Source organism: Salvelinus alpinus, chromosome 31, assembly GCF_045679555.1.
Source record: "Salvelinus alpinus chromosome 31, SLU_Salpinus.1, whole genome shotgun sequence".
Classification (NCBI taxonomy): Eukaryota; Metazoa; Chordata; class Actinopteri; order Salmoniformes; family Salmonidae; genus Salvelinus; species Salvelinus alpinus.
The window spans coordinates 42,677,522-42,700,498 of record NC_092116.1 but is presented as its reverse complement, the minus strand read 5'-3'; the positions used below and the strand labels follow the sequence as shown (position 1 = coordinate 42,700,498).

The 22,977-nt window shown below is 39.1% G+C and overlaps 1 protein-coding gene across 5 annotated transcripts in view; it reads right to left on the bottom strand.

Annotated features, from left to right (window-relative positions):
- The window catches only part of LOC139561368 (Fc receptor-like protein 5), a 45,946-nt gene extending 26,091 nt beyond the window's left edge, over window positions 1–19,855 (bottom strand). For all 5 annotated transcript variants that reach the window (XR_011672116.1, XM_071378399.1, XM_071378400.1 and 2 more), the window contains exons 1-2: window positions 19,736–19,855; window positions 8,846–8,890 (exon numbers count right to left, since the gene is read on the bottom strand). Coding sequence is in view for 4 of the 5 variants with exons in the window: in XM_071378399.1 (XP_071234500.1) it covers window positions 8,846–8,890; window positions 19,736–19,766 (76 nt within the window). In the remaining variant the exon portion in view is untranslated. The remainder of the gene's footprint in view (window positions 1–8,845; window positions 8,891–19,735) is intronic.
- Between the last annotated feature and the right edge of the window lie 3,122 nt (window positions 19,856–22,977).

The window sequence follows — 22,977 nt, the reverse complement described above, 5'->3', positions numbered from 1 at the left end:
GTTGTATTTCAACACTTCATATAACACCTGTTGTATCAGCAGGTACAACACTTCATATAACACCTGTTGTATTACAACACTTCATATAACACCTGTTGTATCAGCAGGTACAACACTTCATAATACACCTGTTGTATTACAACACTTCATAATACACCTGTTGTATCAGCAGGTACAACACTTCATATAACACCTGTTGTATTACAACACTTCATATAACACCTGTTGTATTACAACACTTCATAATAAACCTGTTGTATCAGCAGGAACAACACTTCATATAACACCTGTTGTATTACAACACTTCATAATACACCTGTTGTATCAGCAGGTACAACACTTCATAATACACCTGTTGTATCAGCAGGTACAACACTTCATAATACACCTGTTGAATCAGCAGGTACAACACTTCATAATACACCTGTTGTATCAGCAGGTACAACACTTCATATAACACCGGTTGTATCAGCAGGTACAACACTTCATAATACACCTGTTGTATCAGCAGGTACAACACTTCATAATACACCTGTTGTATCAGCAGGTACAACACTTCATAATACACCTGTTGTATCAGCAGGTACAACACTTCATATAACACCTGTTGTATCAGCAGGTACAACACTTCATATAACACCTGTTGTATTACAACACTTCATAATACACCTGTTGTATCAGCAGGTACAACACTTCATATAACACCGGTTGTATTACAACACTTCATATAACACCTGTTGTGTCAGCAGGTACAACACTTCATATAACACCTGTTGTATCAGCAGGTACAACACTTCATAATACACCTGTTGTATTACAACACTTCATAATACACCTGTTGTGTCAGCAGGTACAACACTTCATAATACACCTGTTGTATCAGCAGGTACAACACTTCATATAACACCTGTTGTATTACAACACTTCATAATACACCTGTTGTATCAGCAGGTACAACACTTCATATAACACCTGTTGTATTACAACACTTCATATAACACCTGTTGTATTACAACACTTCATATAACACCTGTTGTATTACAACACTTCATATAACACCTGTTGTATTACAACACTTCATAATACACCTGTTGTGTAAGCAGGTACAACACTTCATAATACACCTGTTGTATCAGCTGGTACAACACTTCATAATACACCTGTTGTATCAGCAGGTACAACACTTCATATAACACCTGTTGTATTACAACACTTCATAATACACCTGTTGTATTACAACACTTCATAATACACCTGTTGTATTACAACACTTCATAATACACCTGTTGTATCAGCAGGTACAACACTTCATATAACACCTGTTGTATTACAACACTTCATATAACACCTGTTGTATTACAACACTTCATATAACACCTGTTGTATTACAACACTTCATATAACACCTGTTGAATCAGCTGGTACAACACTTCATATAACACCTGTTGTATTACAACACTTCATATAACACCTGTTGTATTACAACACTTCATATAACACCTGTTGTATCAGCTGGTACAACACTTCATATAACACCTGTTGTATTACAACACTTCATATAACACATGTTGTATTACAACACTTCATATAACACCTGTTGTATTACAACACTTCATAATAGACCTGTTGTATCAGCAGGTACAACACTTCATAATACACCTGTTGTATCAGCAGGTACAACACTTCATAATACACCTGTTGTATCAGCAGGTACAACACTTCATAATACACCTGTTGTATCAGCAGGTACAACACTTCATAATACACCTGTTGTATCAGCAGGTACAACACTTCATATAACACCTGTTGTATTACAACACTTCATAATACACCTGTTGTATCAGCAGGTACAACACTTCATAATACACCTGTTGTATTACAACACTTCATAAAACACCTGTTGTATCAGCAGGTACAACACTTCATATAACACCTGTTGTATTTCAACACTTCATATAACACCTGTTGTATCAGCAGGTACAACACTTCATAATACACCTGTTGTATTACAACACTTCATATAACACCTGTTGTATCAGCAGGTACAACACTTCATATAACACCTGTTGTATTACAACACTTCATAATACACCTGTTGTATTACAACACTTCATATAACACCTGTTGTATTACAACACTTCATAATAAACCTGTTGTATCAGCAGGTACAACACTTCATATAACACCTGTTGTATTACAACACTTCATATAGCACCTGTTGTATCAGCAGGAACAACACTTCATATAACACCTGTTGTATTACAACACTTCATAATACACCTGTTGTATCAGCAGGTACAACACTTCATAATACACCTGTTGTATCAGCAGGTACAACACTTCATATAACACCTGTTGTATCAGCAGGTACAACACTTCATAATACACCTGTTGTATCAGCAGGTACAACACTTCATATAACACCGGTTGTATTACAACACTTCATATAACACCTGTTGTGTCAGCAGGTACAACACTTCATATAACACCTGTTGTATCAGCAGGTACAACACTTCATATAACACCTGTTGTATTACAACACTTCATATAACACCTGTTGTATTACAACACTTCATATAACACCTGTTGTATTACAACACTTCATATAACACCTGTTGTATTACAACACTTCATATAACACCTGTTGTATTACAACACTTCATAATACACCTGTTGTGTAAGCAGGTACAACACTTCATAATACACCTGTTGTATCAGCAGGTACAACACTTCATATAACACCTGTTGAATTACAACACTTCATATAACACCTGTTGTATCAGCAGGTACAACACTTCATATAACACCTGTTGAATTACAACACTTCATATAACACCTGTTGTATTACAACACTTCATAATACACCTGTTGTATTACAACACTTCATAATACACCTGTTGTATTACAACACTTCATAATACACCTGTTGTATCAGCAGGTACAACACTTCATATAACACCTGTTGTATTACCACACTTCATATAACACCTGTTGTATTACAACACTTCATATAACACCTGTTGTATCAGCAGGTACAACACTTCATAATACACCTGTTGTATCAGCAGGTACAACACTTCATAATACACCTGTTGTATCAGCAGGTACAACACTTCATATAACACCTGTTGAATTACAACACTTCATAATACAACTGTTGTATTACAACACTTCATATAACACCTGTTGTATTACAACACTTCATAATACACCTGTTGTATCAGCAGGTACAACACTTCATATAACACCTGTTGTATTACAACACTTCATATAACACCTGTTGTATTACAACACTTCATATAACACCTGTTGTATTACAACACTTCATATAACACCTGTTGTATTACAACACTTCATATAACACCTGTTGTATTACAACACTTCATATAACACCTGTTGTATTACAACACTTCATAATACACCTGTTGTGTAAGCAGGTACAACACTTCATAATACACCTGTTGTATCAGCAGGTACAACACTTCATATAACACCTGTTGAATTACAACACTTCATATAACACCTGTTGTATCAGCAGGTACAACACTTCATATAACACCTGTTGAATTACAACACTTCATATAACACCTGTTGTATTACAACACTTCATAATACACCTGTTGTATTACAACACTTCATAATACACCTGTTGTATTACAACACTTCATAATACACCTGTTGTATCAGCAGGTACAACACTTCATATAACACCTGTTGTATTACCACACTTCATATAACACCTGTTGTATTACAACACTTCATAATACACCTGTTGTATCAGCAGGTACAACACTTCATAATACACCTGTTGTATCAGCAGGTACAACACTTCATATAACACCTGTTGTATCAGCAGGTACAACACTTCATAATACACCTGTTGTATCAGCAGGTACAACACTTCATAATACACCTGTTGTATCAGCAGGTACAACACTTCATATAACACCTGTTGAATTACAACACTTCATAATACAACTGTTGTATTACAACACTTCATATAACACCTGTTGTATTACAACACTTCATAATACACCTGTTGTATCAGCAGGTACACCACTTCATATAACACCTGTTGTATTACAACACTTCATATAACACCTGTTGTATTACAACACTTCATATAACACCTGTTGTATTACAACACTTCATATAACACCTGTTGTATTACAACACTTCATATAACACCTGTTGTATTACAACACTTCATATAACACCTGTTGTATTACAACACTTCAAAATACACCTGTTGTGTAAGCAGGTACAACACTTCATAATACACCTGTTGTATCAGCAGGTACAACACTTCATATAACACCTGTTGAATTACAACACTTCATATAACACCTGTTGTATCAGCAGGTACAACACTTCATATAACACCTGTTGAATTACAACACTTCATATAACACCTGTTGTATTACAACACTTCATAATACACCTGTTGTATCAGCAGGTACAACACTTCATATAACACCTGTTGTATTACCACACTTCATATAACACCTGTTGTATTACAACACTTCATATAACACCTGTTGTATCAGCAGGTACAACACTTCATAATACACCTGTTGTATCAGCAGGTACAACACTTCATAATACACCTGTTGTATCAGCAGGTACAACACTTCATATAACACCTGTTGAATTACAACACTTCATAATACAACTGTTGTATTACAACACTTCATATAACACCTGTTGAATTACAACACTTCATAATACAACTGTTGTATTACAACACTTCATAATACACCTGTTGTATCAGCAGGTACAACACTTCATATAACACCTGTTGTATTACAACACTTCATATAACACCTGTTGTATTACAACACTTCATATAACACCTGTTGTATTACAACACTTCATAATACACCTGTTGTATCAGCAGGTACAACACTTCATAATACACCTGTTGTATTAAAACACTTCATATAACACCTGTTGTATCATCAGGTACAACACTTCATATAACACCTGTTGTATTACAACAGTTCATAATACACCTGTTGTATCAGCAGGTACAACACTTCTTATAACACCTGTTGTATCAGCTGGTACAACACTTCATAATACACCTGTTGTATTACAACACTTCATATAACACCTGTTGTATTACAACACTTCATAATACACCTGTTGTATTACAACACTTAATATAACACCTGTTTTATTACAACACTTCATAATACACCTGTTGTATCAGCAGGTACAACACTTCATATAACACCTGTTGTATTACAACAGTTCATAATACACCTGTTGTATCAGCAGGTACAACACTTCTTATAACACCTGTTGTATCAGCTGGTACAACACTTCATAATACACCTGTTGTATTACAACACTTCATATAACACCTGTTGTATTACAACACTTCATAATACACCTGTTGTATTACAACACTTAATATAACACCTGTTTTATTACAACACTTCATAATACACCTGTTGTATTACAACACTTCATAATACACCTGTTGTATTACAACACTTAATATAACACCTGTTTTATTACAACACTTCATAATACACCTGTTGTATCAGCAGGTACAACACTTCATATAACACCTGTTGTATTACAACACTTCATAATACACCTGTTGTATTACAACACTTCATATAACACCTGTTGTATCAGCAGGTACAACACTTCATATAACACCTGTTGTATTACAACACTTCATATAACACCTGTTGTATTTCAACACTTCATAATACACCTGTTGTATCAGCAGGTACAACACTTCATATAACACCTGTTGTATTACAACACTTCATATAGCACCTGTTGTATTACAACACTTCATATAACACCTGTTGTATTACAACACTTCATATAACACCTGTTGTATCAGCAGGTACAACACTTCATAATACACCTGTTGTATTACAACACTTCATAATACACCTGTTGTATCAGCAGGTACAACACTTCATATAACATAACAGATAAACCTGCTGGAGCTGAGATAAGGCGGGGCTTTACCTAGCAGAGACTTGTAGATAACCTGTAGCCAGTGGGTTTGGCGACGAGTATGAGGCGAGGGCCAGCCAACGAGAGCGTACAGGTCGCAGTGGTGGGTAGTATATGGATCTTTGGTGACAAAATGGATGGCACTGTGATAGACTGCATCCAATTTGTTGAGTAGGGTTTTGGAGGCTATTTTATAAATGACATCGCTGAAGTCGAGGATCGGTTTGATGGTCAGTTTTACGAGGGTATGTTTGGCAGCATGAGTGAAGGATGCTTTGCGGCGAAATAGGAAGCCGATTCTAGATTTAATTTTGGATTGGAGATGCTTAATGTGAGTCTGGAAGCAGAGTTAACAGTCTAACCAGACGCCTAGGTATTTGTAGTTGTCCACGTATTCTTAGTCAGAGCCGTCCAGAGTAGTGATGCTGGATGGGCGGGCAGGTGCGGGCAGCAATCGGTTGAAGAGCAGACCTTAGAAAGGCAGGGTAGAATAGATATAGGTCTGTAACAGTTTGGGTCTAGCGTGTCTCCCCCTTTGAAGAGTGGGATGACTGCGTCAGCTTTCCAATCTATGGGAATCTCAGACGATACGAAAGAGAGGTTGAACAGGCAAGTAATAGGGGTTGCAACAGTTTCGGCAGATCATTTTAGAAAAGAGTGGCCAGATTGTCAAGATTGTCTGATTTGTAGCCCAGCTGATTTGTAGTGGTCCAGATTTTGCAGCTCTTTCAGAACATCAGCTATCTGGGTTTGGGTGAAGGAGAAATGGGGGAGGTTTGGGCGAGTTGCTTCGGGGAGCGCAGGGCTGTTGACCGGGGTAGGGGTAGCCAGGTGAAAGCATGGCCAGCCGTATCAAAATGCTTATTGAAATGTTCAATTATAGTGGATTTATCGGTGGTAACAATATTTCCTAGCCTCAGTGCAGTGGGCAGCTGGGAGGAGGTGCTGTTATTCTCCATGGACTTTACAGTGTCCCAGAACCTTTTGGTGAGGAAGGCACTTTTAAAGAATAGCCAGGCATCCTCTACTGACGGGATGAGGTCAATATCGTTCCAGGATACCCGGGGCATTTCGATTAGAAAGGCCTGCTCGCTGAAGTGTTTTAGGGAGCGTTTGACAGTGATGAGGGGTGGTCGTTTGACCGCAGACCCATTACGGATGCAGGCAATGAGGCAGTGATTGCTGAGATCTTGATTGAAAACAGCAGAGGTGTATTTGGAGGGCAAGTTGGTTAGGATGATATCTATGAAATCATCAACATCTATTGATCACATCTTTACTAACGCTGCAGAAATGTGTTTCTGTAAAACAGTTTACAGATCCACAGGATGTAGTGATCACAATATAGTAGCCATATCTAGGAAATCCAAACTTCCAAAGGCTGGGCCTAATATAGTGTATAAGAAGTCATACAATAAGTTTGGTAGAGATTCATATGTTGACGATATAAAGAATATTTGCTGGTCCGTGGTGTCTAATGAGGAGCAACCAGATGGTGAACTTGACACATTTATAAAATTGCTTATTCCAGTTACTAATAACCAAGCACCCATTAAGAAAATGACTGTAAAAACAGTTATCCCTGTGGATTGATGAGGAATTCAAAAGTTGTATGGTTGAGAGAGATGAGGCAAAAGATATGGAAAATAAGTCTGGCAGCCCAACTGATTGGCACTACTTTACTTTTTATCAGGTACAGTTATCAACACTTTACAACATGGTTCAATCAGAGCTACAGTTATCAACACTTTACAACATGGTTCAATCAGAGACACAGTTATCAACACTTTACAACATGGTTCAATCAGAGATACAGTTATCAACACTTTACAACATGGTTCAATCAGAGATACAGTTATCAACACTTTACAACATGGTTCAATCAGAGATACAGTTATCAACACTTTACAACATGGTTCAATCAGAGATACAGTTATCAACACTTTAAACATGGTTCAATCAGAGCTACAGTTATCAACACTTTACAACATGGTTCAATCAGAGCTACATTTATCAACACTTTACAACATGGTTCAATCAGAGCTACATTTATCAACACTTTACAACAGGGTTGAATCAGAGAAATTCATTGGCAAGATAAGCAAACTTAGTTATGACATGCCAGCAACAAATGCTGACAATACACATCCAATTATCTGACCAAATTATGAAAGAACAAGAATTGTACTTTTGATTTCTGTAAAGTCAGTGTGAAATTATTGGATGGATGGAAAATTACTGAGGATAATAGCGGACGATATTGCCACTCCTATTTGCCATATCTTCAATTTGAACCTAGTAGAGAATGTTTGCCCTCAGGCCTGGAGGGAAGCTAAACTCATTCCGCTACCTAAGAATAGTGCCCTTTACTGGCTCCAATAGCCAACCAATCAGCCTGTTACCAAACCTTAGTAAACTTCTGGAAAAAATTGTGTTCAACCAGATACAATGCTATTTCACAGTAAACAAATTGACAACAGACTTTTAGCAGGGAAGGACATTCATCAAGCACAGGACTTACACAAACGACTGATGATTGGCTGAGAGAGAGCAAGGGAAATGTTACTACTATGGAATAGGTGATGAATATAGAGAAATGTTACTATTATAGAACAGGTGATGGATATTGATAAATGTTACTATTATAGAACAGGTGATGGATATAGAGAAATGTTACTATTATAGAACAGGTGATGGATATAGAGAAATGTTACTATTATAGAACAGGTGATAAATATAGAGAAATGTACTATTATAGAACAGGTGATGAATATAGAGAAATGTTACTATTATAGAACAGGTGATAAATATAGAGAAATGTACTATTATAGAACAGGTGATGAATATAGAGAAATGTACTCACCTCCACCTTGTCCGAGGGTAGAGTATACCAGTGTACTCAACAGCACTGAAACACACGGAGAGAACTATCACTATTTCTACATGATGTAAAGACTGAGCAGCACCACAGATATTAATTTCCTTAAGAGAGTGTGAACGATGCTGAATGGGTGTAGACAAAGAGCTCTTCACTAGATACCAAATCATAGATACCAAATTTTCTCAAAAGTGAGTTTACAAGTTGATCAGCTTACAAAGAAGAATCACTTTCCCATTGTTCCTCAACTGTAGTGTATGATCCACCATTTTGTAGCTCTACTTTTATCCAATGTAAAAAAACAACATTTCAAAACCGAATCCAGGTGGTGAGTCACATATCTCATTGATATAGGACAGAAACTTCAAAACATTATTCCTTATTTTACATTTTTTGACAGTTTTTTTTGCCATTTATGAATGTGGTATTCAATGTGTTTCTATGGGTTATAGTAGTAAAGGCCAAATGTAATACTTCATCAAATAATTGTTACTGTTATTCGTTACAGTCATTGACAGCAGAGAACTGGAAGGAAAGGCGACCAAAGGAGGAATAGGCTTTGGGAGTGAGCGGTGAAATATACCTGCAGGAGCGCGTACTACGGGTGGGTGCTGCTATGGTGACCAGTGAGCTGAGAAAAGGCAGGACTTTACCTAGCAAAGATTATAGATGACCTGGAGCCAGTGGGTTTGGGGACAAATATAAAGCGAGGGCCAGCCAACGAGAGCATACAGATCGCGGTGGTGGGTATTATATGGGGCTTTGGTGACAAAACAGATGGTACTGTGAAATACTGCATGCAATTTGCTGAGTAGAGTGTTGGAGGCTATTTTATGAATGACATCGCCAAAGTCAAGGATCGGTAGGATATTCAGTTTTACCAGGGTATGGATGCTTTGTTGCGAAATAGAAAGCCAATTCTAGGTTTAATTTTGGATTGGAGATGCTTATTGTGAGTCTGGAAGGAGAGTTTACAGTCTAACCAGACACCTAGGTGTTTGTAATTGTCCACATATTCTAAGCAAGAACAATACAGAGTAGATGCTGGATGGGCGGCAAGGTGCTGGCAGCAATCGGTTGAAGAGCATGCATTTAGTTTTACTTCCAGTGAAGAGCAGTTGGAGGCCACGGAAGGAGAAATGTATGGCATTGAAGCTCGTCTGGAGGTTAGTTAACACAGTGTCCAAAGAAGGGCCAGAAGTTTACAGAATGGTGTCGTCTGACTAGAGGTGGATCAGAGAATCACCAGCAGCAAGAGCAACATCATTGATGTATACTGAGAAAAGAGTCGGCCCTAGATTTGAACCCTGTGGCACCCCATAGATACTGCCAGAGGTCCGGACAACAGGCACTCCGATTTGACACACTGAACTCTGTCTGAGAAGTAGTTGGTGATCCAGACGAGGCAGTCATTTGAGAAAGCAAGGCTGTTGAGTCTGCCGATAAAAATGCAATGATTGACAGAGTCGAATGCCTTGTCCAGGTCGATGAATACGGCTGAAACAGTATTGTCTTTTATCGATGGCGGTTATGATAACGTTTACGACCTTGAGCGTGGCTGAGGTGCACCCATGACCAGCTCGGAAACCAGATTGCATAGTGGAGAATGTACAGTGGGATTCGAAATGGTCGGTGATCTGTCAGTTAACTTGGCTTTCGAAGACCTTAGAAAGGCAGGGTAGGATAGTTATTGGTCTGTAGCAGTTTGGGTCTAGAGTGTCCCCCCCTTTGAAGAGAGGGATGACCGTGGCAGCTTTCCAATCTTTGGGGATCTCAGACGATACGAAAGAAGTTGAACAGGATAGTAAAAGGGGTTGCATCAATTTAATCGAAGATTTTTAGAAAGAGAGGGTCCAGATTGTCTGACCTGTCTGAGACAAGACTACAGTCCCATTAACCCCCCGCTGACCTGGCTGAGACAAGGCTAGAGTCCAATTACCCCATGCATCTATGTATATTATAATTAATCTATGTATATAATCTATGTATATTATATTTCGATTATAATCACAACCGCATATATTCCCCCCCAAGCAGACAGATCGATGGCCCAGAACGAACTTCATTTGACTCTGTGTAAACCGGAAATCACATATCCCAAGGCTAATCTGAAAACAAGACTCCCTAAATTCTATCAACATATCGTGCTACCCGGGCTGGTAAAACCCTGGAACATTGTTATTCTAACTTCCGTGACGCATATAAGTCCCTCCCCCGCTCTCCTTTCGGAAAAGCTGACCACGACTCCATTTTGTTGCTTCCAGCCAATAGACAAAATCTAAAACAGGAAGCTCCCGCCCTCAGGTCTGTTCAACGCTGGTCCGACCAATCTGATTCCACGCTTCAAGATTGCTTCGATGACGTGGACTCGGATATCTTCAGCATTGCGTCAAACAACAACATTAACGAATACGCTGATTCTGTGAGCGGGTTTATTAGCAAGTGCATCGGCGACGTCGTACCCACAGCAACTATTAAAACATTCCCAAATCAGAAACCGTGGGTTGATGGCAGCATTCGCGCAAAACTGAAAGCGCGAACAACTGCTTTTAATTAGGGCAAGGTGACCGGAAACATGACCAAATACAAACAGTGTAGCTATTCCCTCCGCAAGGCAATCAAACAAGCTAAGCATCAGAATAGAGACAAAGTAGAGTCGCAATTCAAAGGCTCAGACACAAGAGGTATGTCGCAGGGTCTGCAGTCAATCACAGACTACAGAAGGAAAACCAGACCAGTCGCGGACCAGGATGTCTTGCTCCCAGACAGACTAAACAACTTCTTCGCTCACTTTGAGAACAATACAAGAAAGCTAAGGTAACTGAGCTAAACGACTACCGCCCCGTAGCACTCACTTCCGTCATCATTAAGTGCTTTGAGAGACTAGTCAAGGACCATATCACTTCCACCCTACCTGAAAACCCTAGACACACTCCAATTTGCTTATCGCCCAATAGGTCCACAGACGACGCGATCGCAACCACACACACTGCCCTAACGCATCTGGACAAGAGGAATACCTATGTGAGAATGCTGTTCATCGACGACAGCTCAGCATTTAGCACCATAGTACCCTCCAAACTTGTCATCAAGCCCGAGACCCTGGGTCTTGACCCCGCCCTGTGCAACTGGGTCCTGGACTTCCTGACGGGCCACCCCCAGGTGGTGAGGGTAGGTAACAACATCTCCACCCCGCTGATCCTCAACACTGGGGCCCCACAGGGGTGTGTTCTGAGCCCTCTCCTGTACTCCCTGTTCACCCACGACTGTGTGGCCATGCACGCCTCCAACTCAATCATCAAGTTTGCAGACGACACTACAGTGGTAGGCTTGATTACCAACAACGACGAGACGGCCTACAGGGAGGAGGTGAGGGCCCTCGGAGTGTGGTGTCAGGAAAATAACCTCACACTCAACATCAACAAAACAAAGGAGATGATCGTGGACTTCAGGAAACAGCAGAGGGAGCACCCCCCTATCCACATCGATGGGACAGTAGTGGAGAGCATAGAAAGTTTTAAGTTCCTCGGCGTACACATCACGGACAAACTGAATTGGTCCACCCGCACAGACAGCGTGGTGAAGAAGGCGCAGCAGCGCCTCTTCAACCTCAGGAGGCTGAAGAAATTTGGCTTGTCATCAAAAACACTCACAAACTTTTACAGATGCACAATCGAGAGCATCCTGTCGGGCTGTATCACCTCCTGGTACGGCAACTGCTCCGCCCACAACTGTAAGGCTCTCCAGAGGGTAGTGAGGTTTGCACAACGCATCACCGGGGGCAAACTACCTGCCTTCCAGGACATCTACACCACCCGATGTCACAGGAAGGCCATAAAGATCATCAAGGACAACAACCACCCGAGCCACTGCCTGTTCATCCCGCTATCATCCAGAAGGCGAGGTCAGTACAGGTGCATCAAAACAGGGACCGAGAGACTGAAAAGCGGCTTCTATCTCAAGGCCATCAGACTGTTTAACAGCCACCACGTGGCTGCTGACTCAACTCCAGCCACTTTAATAATGTAAAAATGTATGTAAAAAATGAATCACTAGCCACTTCAAACTATGCCACTTGTATGTGTTTACATACCCTACATTACTCATCTCATATGTATATACTGTACTCTTACCATCTACTGCATCTTGCCTATGCCGTTCTGTACCATCACTCATTCATATATCTTTATGTACATATTCTTTCATTCCTTTACGCTTGTGTGTATAAGGCAGTTGTTGTGAAATTGTTAGGTTAGATTACTTGTTGGTTATTACTGCATTGTCGGAACTAGAAGCACAAGCATTTTGCTACACTCGCATTACCATCTACTGAACATGTGTATGTGACAAATAAAATTTGATTTGATTTGATTTGATTATACAGATATTAAACTATATAGATATTAAACCATACAGATATTACTTCTTGTCAATAGGGAGGGGGGGGCGCAGTTTTCACTTTGGAAAAAATTGTGCCCAAATGAAACGGCCTCGTACTCTTTTCTAGATCATACAATATGCATATTATTATTACTATTGGATAGAAAACACTCTCAAGTTTCTAAAACTGTTTGAATTATATCTGTGAGTAAAACAGAACAGCAAACTTCCATACAGGAAGTGAAAAATCTGAAAACGAGGCTCTGTTTCAGGGCCTGCCTATTCAATTGCCTTATATTTATCGATATGCATGCACTTCATAGGCCTTCCACTAGATGTCAACAGGCAGTGGAAGGTGGAATGGGGTGTCTAGCTTGATCTGAGGCCGAACAAGAGCTTTTGGAGTGTCAGGTCTGGAAATGTCTTTGTCTTCTCAGGCGCGCGGCGGAGCTCGACATTGCCTTCTGAAAAGTGTTCGGTTTACACGGCGAATATCTCTGGCTCTGATTTTATTTGATACATATGATAATAACATCATAAAGTAGGTTTTTTCAACCGAGTTTTATCAGTTTATTCAACGTTTATTGGGACTTTTGGAGTTTTCCGTTCTTTGCGCCAAGAGAGGGTGGGAATGTTAGTAACCTTGGCTAGCATTGTGGCCAAATAGCCAAACACACAACCGCATATTTTCACCATGTTTCCACCGCATAGGTAGTTTTCACAAAACCGACAAAATAGAGATAAAATTAGTCACTAACCAAGAAACAACTTCATCAGATGACAGTTATAACATGTTATACAATACATTTATGTTTTGTTCGAAACATTTGCATATTTGAGGCATAAATCATAGTTTTACATTGCACAATTTTGGGCACAATTTTTTCCATCCAAAAATAGCACCGAAGCAGCCAGAGTAATTATAGAGACCAACATGGAATACCTAAATACTCATCATAAAACATTTCTGAAAAATGAATGGTGTACAGCAAATGAAAGACAAGCATCTTGTGAATCCAGCCAATATTTCAGATTTTTTAAGTGTTTTACAGCGAAAACACAATATAGCATTATATTAGCTTACCACAATAGCCAGAAACACAAGCCATTTACCAGCAGCAAAAGTTAGCGATCGTAACAAACCAGCAAAAGATATATAATTTTTGATTAACTTTCATAAGCTTCATCAGATGACAGTCCGAGAACATCAGGTTATACATACACTTATATTTTGTTCGAAAATGTGCATATTTAGAGCTGAAATCAGTGGTTATACATTGTGCTAACGTAGCATCTTTTCCCAGAATGTGCGGATATTTTTCTAAAACTCACCTATTCTGACCAAATAACTATTCATAAACGTTACTAAAAAATACATGTTGTATAGGAAACGATAGATACATTAGTTCTTAATGCAATCGCCGTGTTAGAATTCTAAAAATAACTTCATTACGACATAAGGCTTACGTTATGGCGAGAGAAACCAAAACCTGGGCGCAAAACTAATAGTACACAAGGTCGACAGATATATGAAATAGCATCATAAAATGGGTCCTACTTTTGAAGATCTTCCATCAGAATGTTGTACAAGAGGTCCTTTGTCGTGAACAATCGTTGTTTGGTTTTAGAATGTCCTTTTTCCCTCTTGAATTAGCAAGCACACTAGCCAAGTGGCTCAAAGCTCTCCTTCCTGAACAAAGGCACACAACGCAACACGCCTAACGTCCCGAATAAATTTCAATAACCTAATAAAACTATATTGAAAAAACATACTTTACGATGATATTGTCACATTTATCAAATAAAATCAAAGCCGGAGATATTAGCAGTCTATAACAACAGCTTTCCAGAAGGCAATCCCAGGCTCCTTCTCGCGCTTTCCAGAAAACAGGAAATGGGTGTCACGTCATGCCAAGAGCTTTTATTCCACCTCAGACCAAGAGAAACACTCCATTTCTTCTCTCACTGCCTATTGACATCTAGTGGAAGGTGTATGACGTGCATGTATACTAATACGTATCAAGCCCATTTATAGGCAGGCCCTAGAACAGAGCATCGTTTTCAGATTTTCCACTTCCTGATCAGGAAGTTTGCTGCAAAATGAGTTCTGTTTTACTCACAGATATAATTCAAACGGTTTTAGAAACTAGAGAGTGTTTTCCATCCAATAGTAATAATAATATGCATATTGTACGAGCAAGAATTGAGTACGAGGCCGTTTAAATTGGGCACGATTTTCCCCCAAAGTGAAAATAGCGCCCTCTGTCCTCAACAGGTTAAACCATATAGATATTAAACCATACAGATATTAAACTATATAGATATTAAACTATATAGATATTGAACCATATAGATATTAAACCATGCAGATATTAAATTATATAGATATTAAACCATACAGATATTGAACTATATAGATATTAAACTATATAGATATTAAACCATACAGATATTAAAATATATAGATATTTAAATATATAGATATTAAATCATATAGATATTATACCATATAGATATTAAACTATATGCAGTTGAAGTTGGACGTTTACATACACCTTAGCCAAATACATTTAACTTCTTGGAACTATAGGGGGTGCTGTTCTGCATTAGCATATTTGGGTCTCCAAATTAAACTGCCTCGTGCTAAATTCTTGATCGTACAATATGCATATTATTGTTATTATTGGATAGAAAACACTTTCTAGTTTCTATAGCCGTTGGAATTTTGTCTCTGAGTGGTACAGAACTATATCTACAGCACTTTTCATGACAGGGGTCAGATTTCAGAAATGTTTACCCCTGATCTGGAGTCTGTTTTTAAGGCGACAGTCAATGCTATGAAGAAACCGACACTGCCTACGTCTTCCTCTGGGTGTCTGTACGTCATCACGTTTTGAATGGAGTCGATTGCACAATCACAGCCACCATAACAGAACAAAACGTGGGGGTACCTCCCTTTCTCGTCGCGCGCCTGAAGCGTGAAGGACATCGGACTTGCCTCATTCCAAATCGTTGTTTAACCAGTAATATTTGTCTGGTCATGTTTTTACTCGTTATAGTTGTTAAAAACATCATAATGTAGATAATTTGAACCGTTTTATAGCAATTTATATCCGTTTAGTGCGATTCTGAGGAATTTCTTTGTCGTGCACTTTTAAGCTTTGGGAACGTCTCGGGGTCTCGGTCGTTGTTAGTGGACATTTCGAAGGACAGAGGACATCTATCGACCAAAATAAGTTTATAACATAGAAAGGATACATTGCCCAAGAATCTGATGGAAGAACAGCTCAAAGTAAGCAATATTTAATATGATAAATCGTTGTTCTGTCGAAATATTTTAAACGCATATTTCGCCATTTTGTTTGGTATAGCTTCACTTGGCGAACCCTGTATTGAAAAGTAAGGATAATTTTTTAAATGTAAGTCAGCGGTTGCATTAAGAACTAATTTGTCTTTCGATTCCTGTCAACCCTGTATTTTTTAGTCAAGTATATGATTAGCTTTCGATTAAACTAGATCACTCTGAAAGCTGACGTCCCTCATTTTGAGGCTTGAGTTGTGACTATTTCCATTGTATAACCACGGTTTTGTATGGCTAAATATGCACATTTTCGAACAAACTGTATATGTATGTTGTAAAATGATGTTACAGGAGTGTCATCGGAAGAATTCTGAGAAGGTTAGTGAAAAAATTAATATATTTTGGCGATGATTACGTTATAGTTCTCTTTGACTTGAATCGATGCTCTACTAACGTTTGCACATGTGGTATGCTAACTTATCGATTTATTGTGTTTTCGCTGAAAAACGCTTAGAAAATCTGAAATATGGTCTGAAATCACAAGAACTGTGTCTTTCCATTGCTATGCTTTGTCTATTTTTATGAAATGTTTTATGATGAGTAAATTGGTCATACACGTTGCTCTATCTAGTAATTCTAGTCGATTTGTGATGGTCGGTGCAATTGTAAACTGTGATTTCTACCTGAAATATGCACTTTTTTCTAACAACACCTATCCTATACCATAAATATGTTATCAGACTGTCATCTGATGAGTTTTTTTCTTGGTTTGTGGCTATCAATATCTTAGTTTAGCCGAATTGGTGATAGCTAGTGGTGGAGAGAAAAAATGGTGGACAAACAAAGATGGTGTATTTTGCTAACGTGGTTAGCTAATAGATTTACATATTGTGTCTTCCCTGTAAAACATTTTAAAAAACAGAAATGATGGGTTTATTCACAAGATCTGTATCTTTCATCTGGTGTCTTGGACTTGTGATTTAATGATATTCAGATGCTACTATCTACTTGTGAAGCTATGCTAGCTATGCTAATCAGTGTGGGGGGGGTGGGGGGTGATCCCGGACCCGGGGTAGAGGGCCGTTAGAGGTTTTAAACTCTGTTTTTCACAATTCCTGACATTTAATCCAAGTAAAAATGCCCTGTCTTAGGTCAGTTAGGATCACCACTTTATTTTAAGAATGTGAAATGTCAGAAAAATAGTAGAGAGAATTATGTTTGTCAGCATCACATTCCAAGTGGGTCAGATGTTTACATACACTCATTTTGTATTTGGAAGCATTGCCTTTAAATTGTTTAACTTTGGTCAAATATTTCGGGTAGCTTTCCACAAGCTTCCAACAATAAGTTGGGTGAATTTTGGCCCATTCCTCCTGACAGAGCTGGTGTAACCGAGTCATGTGTGTAGGCCTCCTTGCTCACAAGCGCTTTTTCAGTTCTGCTAACAAATTTTCTGTAGGATTGAGGTCAGGGTTTTGTGATGGACACTCCAATATATTGACTTTGTTGTCCTTAAGCCATTTTGCCACAACTTTGGAAGTATGCTTGGGGTCATTGTCCATTTGGAAGACCCAATTGCAACCAAGCTTTAACTTCCTGACTGATGTCTTGAGATGTTGCTTCAATATATCCACATCGTTTTCCATCCTTATTAAGCCATCTATTTTGTGAAGTGCACCAGCCCCTCCTGCAGCAAAGCACCCCCACAACATGATGCTGCCACCCTCGTGCTTCACGGTTGGGATGGTGTCTTCAGCTTGCAAGCTTCCCCCTTTTTCCTCCAAACATAACAATGGTCATTATGGCCAAACAGTTCTATTTTTGTTTCATCAGACCAGAGGACATTTCTCCAAAAAGTACGATCTTTGTCTCCATGTGCATTTGCAAACCGCGTTTTTTTTTTCTTCTGAACGGCATTTCAGGTTCTGTCGATATACAGTGAGGCAAAAAAGTATTTAGTCAGCCACCAATTGTGCAAGTTCTCCCACTTAAAAAGATGAGAGAGGCCTGTAATTTTCATCATATGTACACTTCAACTATGACAGACAAAATGAGAAAAGAAAATCCAGAAAATCACATTGTAGGATTTTTAATGAATTTATTTGCAAATTATGGTGGAAAATAAGTATTTGGTCAATAACAAAAGTTTATCTCAATACTTTGTTATATACCCTTTGTTGGCAATGACAGAGGTCAAACGTTTTCTGTAAGTCTTCACAAGGTTTTCACACACTGTTGCTGGTATTTTGGCCCATTCCTCCATGCAGATCTCCTCTAGAGCAGTGATGTTTTGGGGCTGTTGCTGGGCAACACAGACTTTCAACTCCCTCCAAAGATTTTCTATGGGGTTGAGATCTGGAGACTGGCTAGGCCACTCCAGGACCTTGAAATGCTTCTTACGAAGCCACTCCTTCATTGCCCGGGCGGTGTGTTTGGGATCATTGTCATGCTGAAAGTGTGGTACCTTCAGGGGTTTGGAAATTGCTCCCAAGGATGAACCAGACTTGTGGAGGTCTACAATTTTTTTTCTGAGTTCTTGGCTGATTTCTTTTGATTTTCCCATGATGTCAAGCAAAGAGACACTGAGTTTGAAGGTAGGCCTTGAAATACATCCACAGGTACACCTCCAATTGACTCAAATTATGTCAATTAGCCTATCTGAAGCCTCTAAAGCCATGACATTGTTTTCTGGAATTTTCCAAGCTGTTTAAAGGCACAGTCAACTTAGTGTACGTAAACTTCTGACCCACTGGAAATGTGATACAGTGAATTATAAGTGAAATTATCTGTCTGTAAACAATTGTTGGAAAAATTACTTTTGTCATGCACAAAGTAGATGTCCTAACCAACTTGCCAAAACTATAGTTTCTTGACAAGAAATGTGTGGAGTAGTTGAAAAACAAGTTTTAATGACTCCAACCTAACTGCATGTAAACTTCCGACTTCAACTGTAAATATTAAACAATACAGATTTTAGCTCAACCTTCCCGCTGTATTAAACCGTACAGATAATCATAAGATAGATGTGTTCCATCTTACCTGCCGAGACACACACACACACACACACACACACACACACACACACACACACACACACACACACACACACACACACACACACACACACACACACACACACACACACACACACACACACACACACACACACAGAGAGAGAGCGAGTGAGAACTTACAGAGCTGCCAGCAGAGTGGTGTGAGTTCCATCCTGTCTTGCTGCTGAGTGAGACTCTGTGATCTCCAGTTATAGACTAAAAACTGTACTCCTCCTCCTTCCTGTTTTGACCACACACAAGACCCTGCTGACGACGTATGAAACAGAGGAAGAGAGAGTAGATTACTGTGTCTATACTTCCTCTACCACTGTATATTTCTTCATTGCCACTCCTCCCACCCCTGGACTAGGGTCATATCCGTTTATGCCAACCATTCCCATGTGCTCAACTGTGTTATTCTGAGAGGATTGACCTCTAACCCCTACTATCAGCCACTACTGTAGTTCTGAGAGGGTTGACCCCTGACCCCTAATATCATTCACTACTGTAGATCTAAGAGGACTGACCTCTAACCCCTACTATCCGTCACTACTGTAGATCTGAGAGGATTGACCTCTAACCCCTACTATCAGTCACTACTGTAGATCTGAGAGGATTGACCTCTAACCCCTACTATCAGTCACTACTGAGATCTGAGAGGATTGACCTCTAACCCCTACTATCAGTCACTACTGTAGATCTGAGAGGATTGACCTCTAACCCCTACTATCAGTCACTACTGAGATCTGAGAGGCTTGACCTCTAACCCCTGCTAATGTAGATCTGAGAGGATTGACCTCTAGTCTACTCTGTATGTGTGGTTCCCACCGTGAAGCATGGAGGAGGAGGTGTGATGGTGTTGGTGTGCTTTGCTGGTGACGGTGTTTGTGATTTATTTAGAATTCAAGGCACACTTAACAAACGTGGCTAGCACAGCATTCTGCAGCGATACTCCATTCCATCTGGTTTACGCTTAGTGGGACTATCATTTGTTTTTCAACAGGACAATGACCCAACACACCACCAGGTTGAGTAAGGGCTATTTGACCAAGAAGGAGAGTGATGGATTGCTGCATCAGATGACCTGGCCTCCACAATCACCCAACCTCAACCCAATTGAGATGGTTTGGGATGAGTTGGACCACAGAGTGAAAAGCATTCCAGGTGAATCTGGTTAAGAGAATGCCAAGTGTGTGCAAAGCTGACATCAAGGCAAAATCAAATCAAATGTTATTTGTCACATGCGCTGAATACAACAGTTGTAGACCTTACCATGAAATGTTTACTGACAGGCCCTTAACCAACAATGCAGTTCAAGAAATAGAGTTAAGAAAATATTTACTAAATAAAAAAATCGAATCAAAAAGTATCACAAGAAAATGACATAACAAAAATGAGGCTATATACAAGGGGTACCGGTACCAAGTCAATGTGCTGGGGTACAGGTTAGTCGAGGTAATTTGTAAAGTGATCATGCACAAATAATAAACAGCGAGTAGCAGCAGTGTAAAAACAAAGGGGGGGTAAATAGTCTTAGTCGGCAATTTGATTAATTGTTCAGCAGTCTTATGGCTTGGGGGTAAATAGTCTTAGTGGCCATTTGATTAACCTTTTCTCAATATAGGGGGTGCTGTTTCCACTTTGGAAAATATCGTCTCCAAATTAAACTGCCTCATACTCAATTCTTGCTCGTACAATATGCATATTATTATTACTATTGGATAGAAAACAATCTCTAGTTTCTAAAACCGTTTGAATTATGTCTGTGGGTGAACCAGAACTCTTTCTGCAGCGAAATTCATGACAGGAACGAGGCTCTGTTCTCAGATCAGTTTAAAGCATGTATGTATCCTATGGGTCGACATGAACTGCACCCGCCTTCCCCTGGATGTCAGTAACCAATGAGAATTGGAATGGAGTTTCTACGTAGATCTCAGACCTTATAAAAGGCCAAGGAACGAAGGGAGCTCTCTTTTCGACGTTCGTCATTACGCAAAGCAAGACCTCAGGATGGCATTTTGAAACGCTCAGTTATCGGCCTTAGATATTTCCATCTGTAATTTAATTCGATATAGGTGTTAGAAACATCATAACGAAGTTATTTTAAACCGAGTTATATCAGTTTATGCGAGTATATTGTTATTTTCGGAATTTCCGTAGTATTGCGTTTGAGGATTTGGACATGTGTGTGCCACGTAGCTATTGTTAGCTGCTAATTCTGAAGTTGAAGACGACGTTTTACAACCAAGCAACGATTCTTTTGGACAAAGGACAACTTGCCCAAGATTCTGATGGAAGCTCGTCCAAAAGTAAGAGCTATTTATGATGTTATTCCGTATTTATGTGGAAAAATGTAAACGGATTTGTCCGCCATTATTGCGGCACTGGTCTGGCTGTAACGCACACTGTATGTCTAGTAACGTTAATTTTAAAAATCTAACTCAGCGGTTGCATTAATAACTAATGCATCTTTCATTTGCTGTCCAACCTGTATTTTTTAGTCAAGTTTACGATTATTTATTGATTAGATTAGGTGCCTTTCCAAGATGGCGCCGGCCAGAATGCATGAACTGTTGCCACTGATCACATTGTATAACCACGATTTGTGCTGCTAAATATGCACATTTTCGAACAAAACCTATATGCATTGTGTAATATGATGTTACAGGACTGTCATCTGATGAAGTATATCAAGGTTAGTCAAAAATTATATATCTTTTGCTGGATTGTTACGATCGCTAACCTGTGCTGCTGGTAAATTGCTTGTGTTTCTGGCTATTGTGCTAAGCTAATATAATGCTATATTGTGTTTTCGCTGTAAAACACTTACATATTGGCTGGATTCACAAGATGTTGGGCTTTCATTTGCTGTAAGCTGTGTATTTTTCAGAAATGTTTTAAGATGTGTAATTAGGTATTTGACGTTGGTCTCTGTAATTATTCTGGCAGCTTCGGCACTATTTCAGATTGCAGCTGCAATGTAGAACTGTGATTTATACCTGAAATATGCAAGTTTTTCTAAAAAAACATATGCTATACAATAAATATGTTATCAGACTGTCATCTTATGAAGTTGTTTCTTGGTTAGTGGCTATATATATCTTTATTTGGTCGAAATTGTGATAGCTACCCATGCAGGAAAAAAATGGTGGGAAAAAAAAGTTGTGTCTTTTGCTATCGTGGTTAGCTAATCTATTTACATATTGTGTCTTCCCTGTAAAACATTTTAAAAATCAGAAATGATGGCTGGATTCACAAGATCTGTATCTTTCATCTGGTGTCTTGGACTTGTGATTTAATGATATTTAGATGCTAGTATTTACTTGTGACGCTATGCTAGGCTATGCTAGTCAGCTTTTTTACTGTGGGGGGTGCTCCCGGAT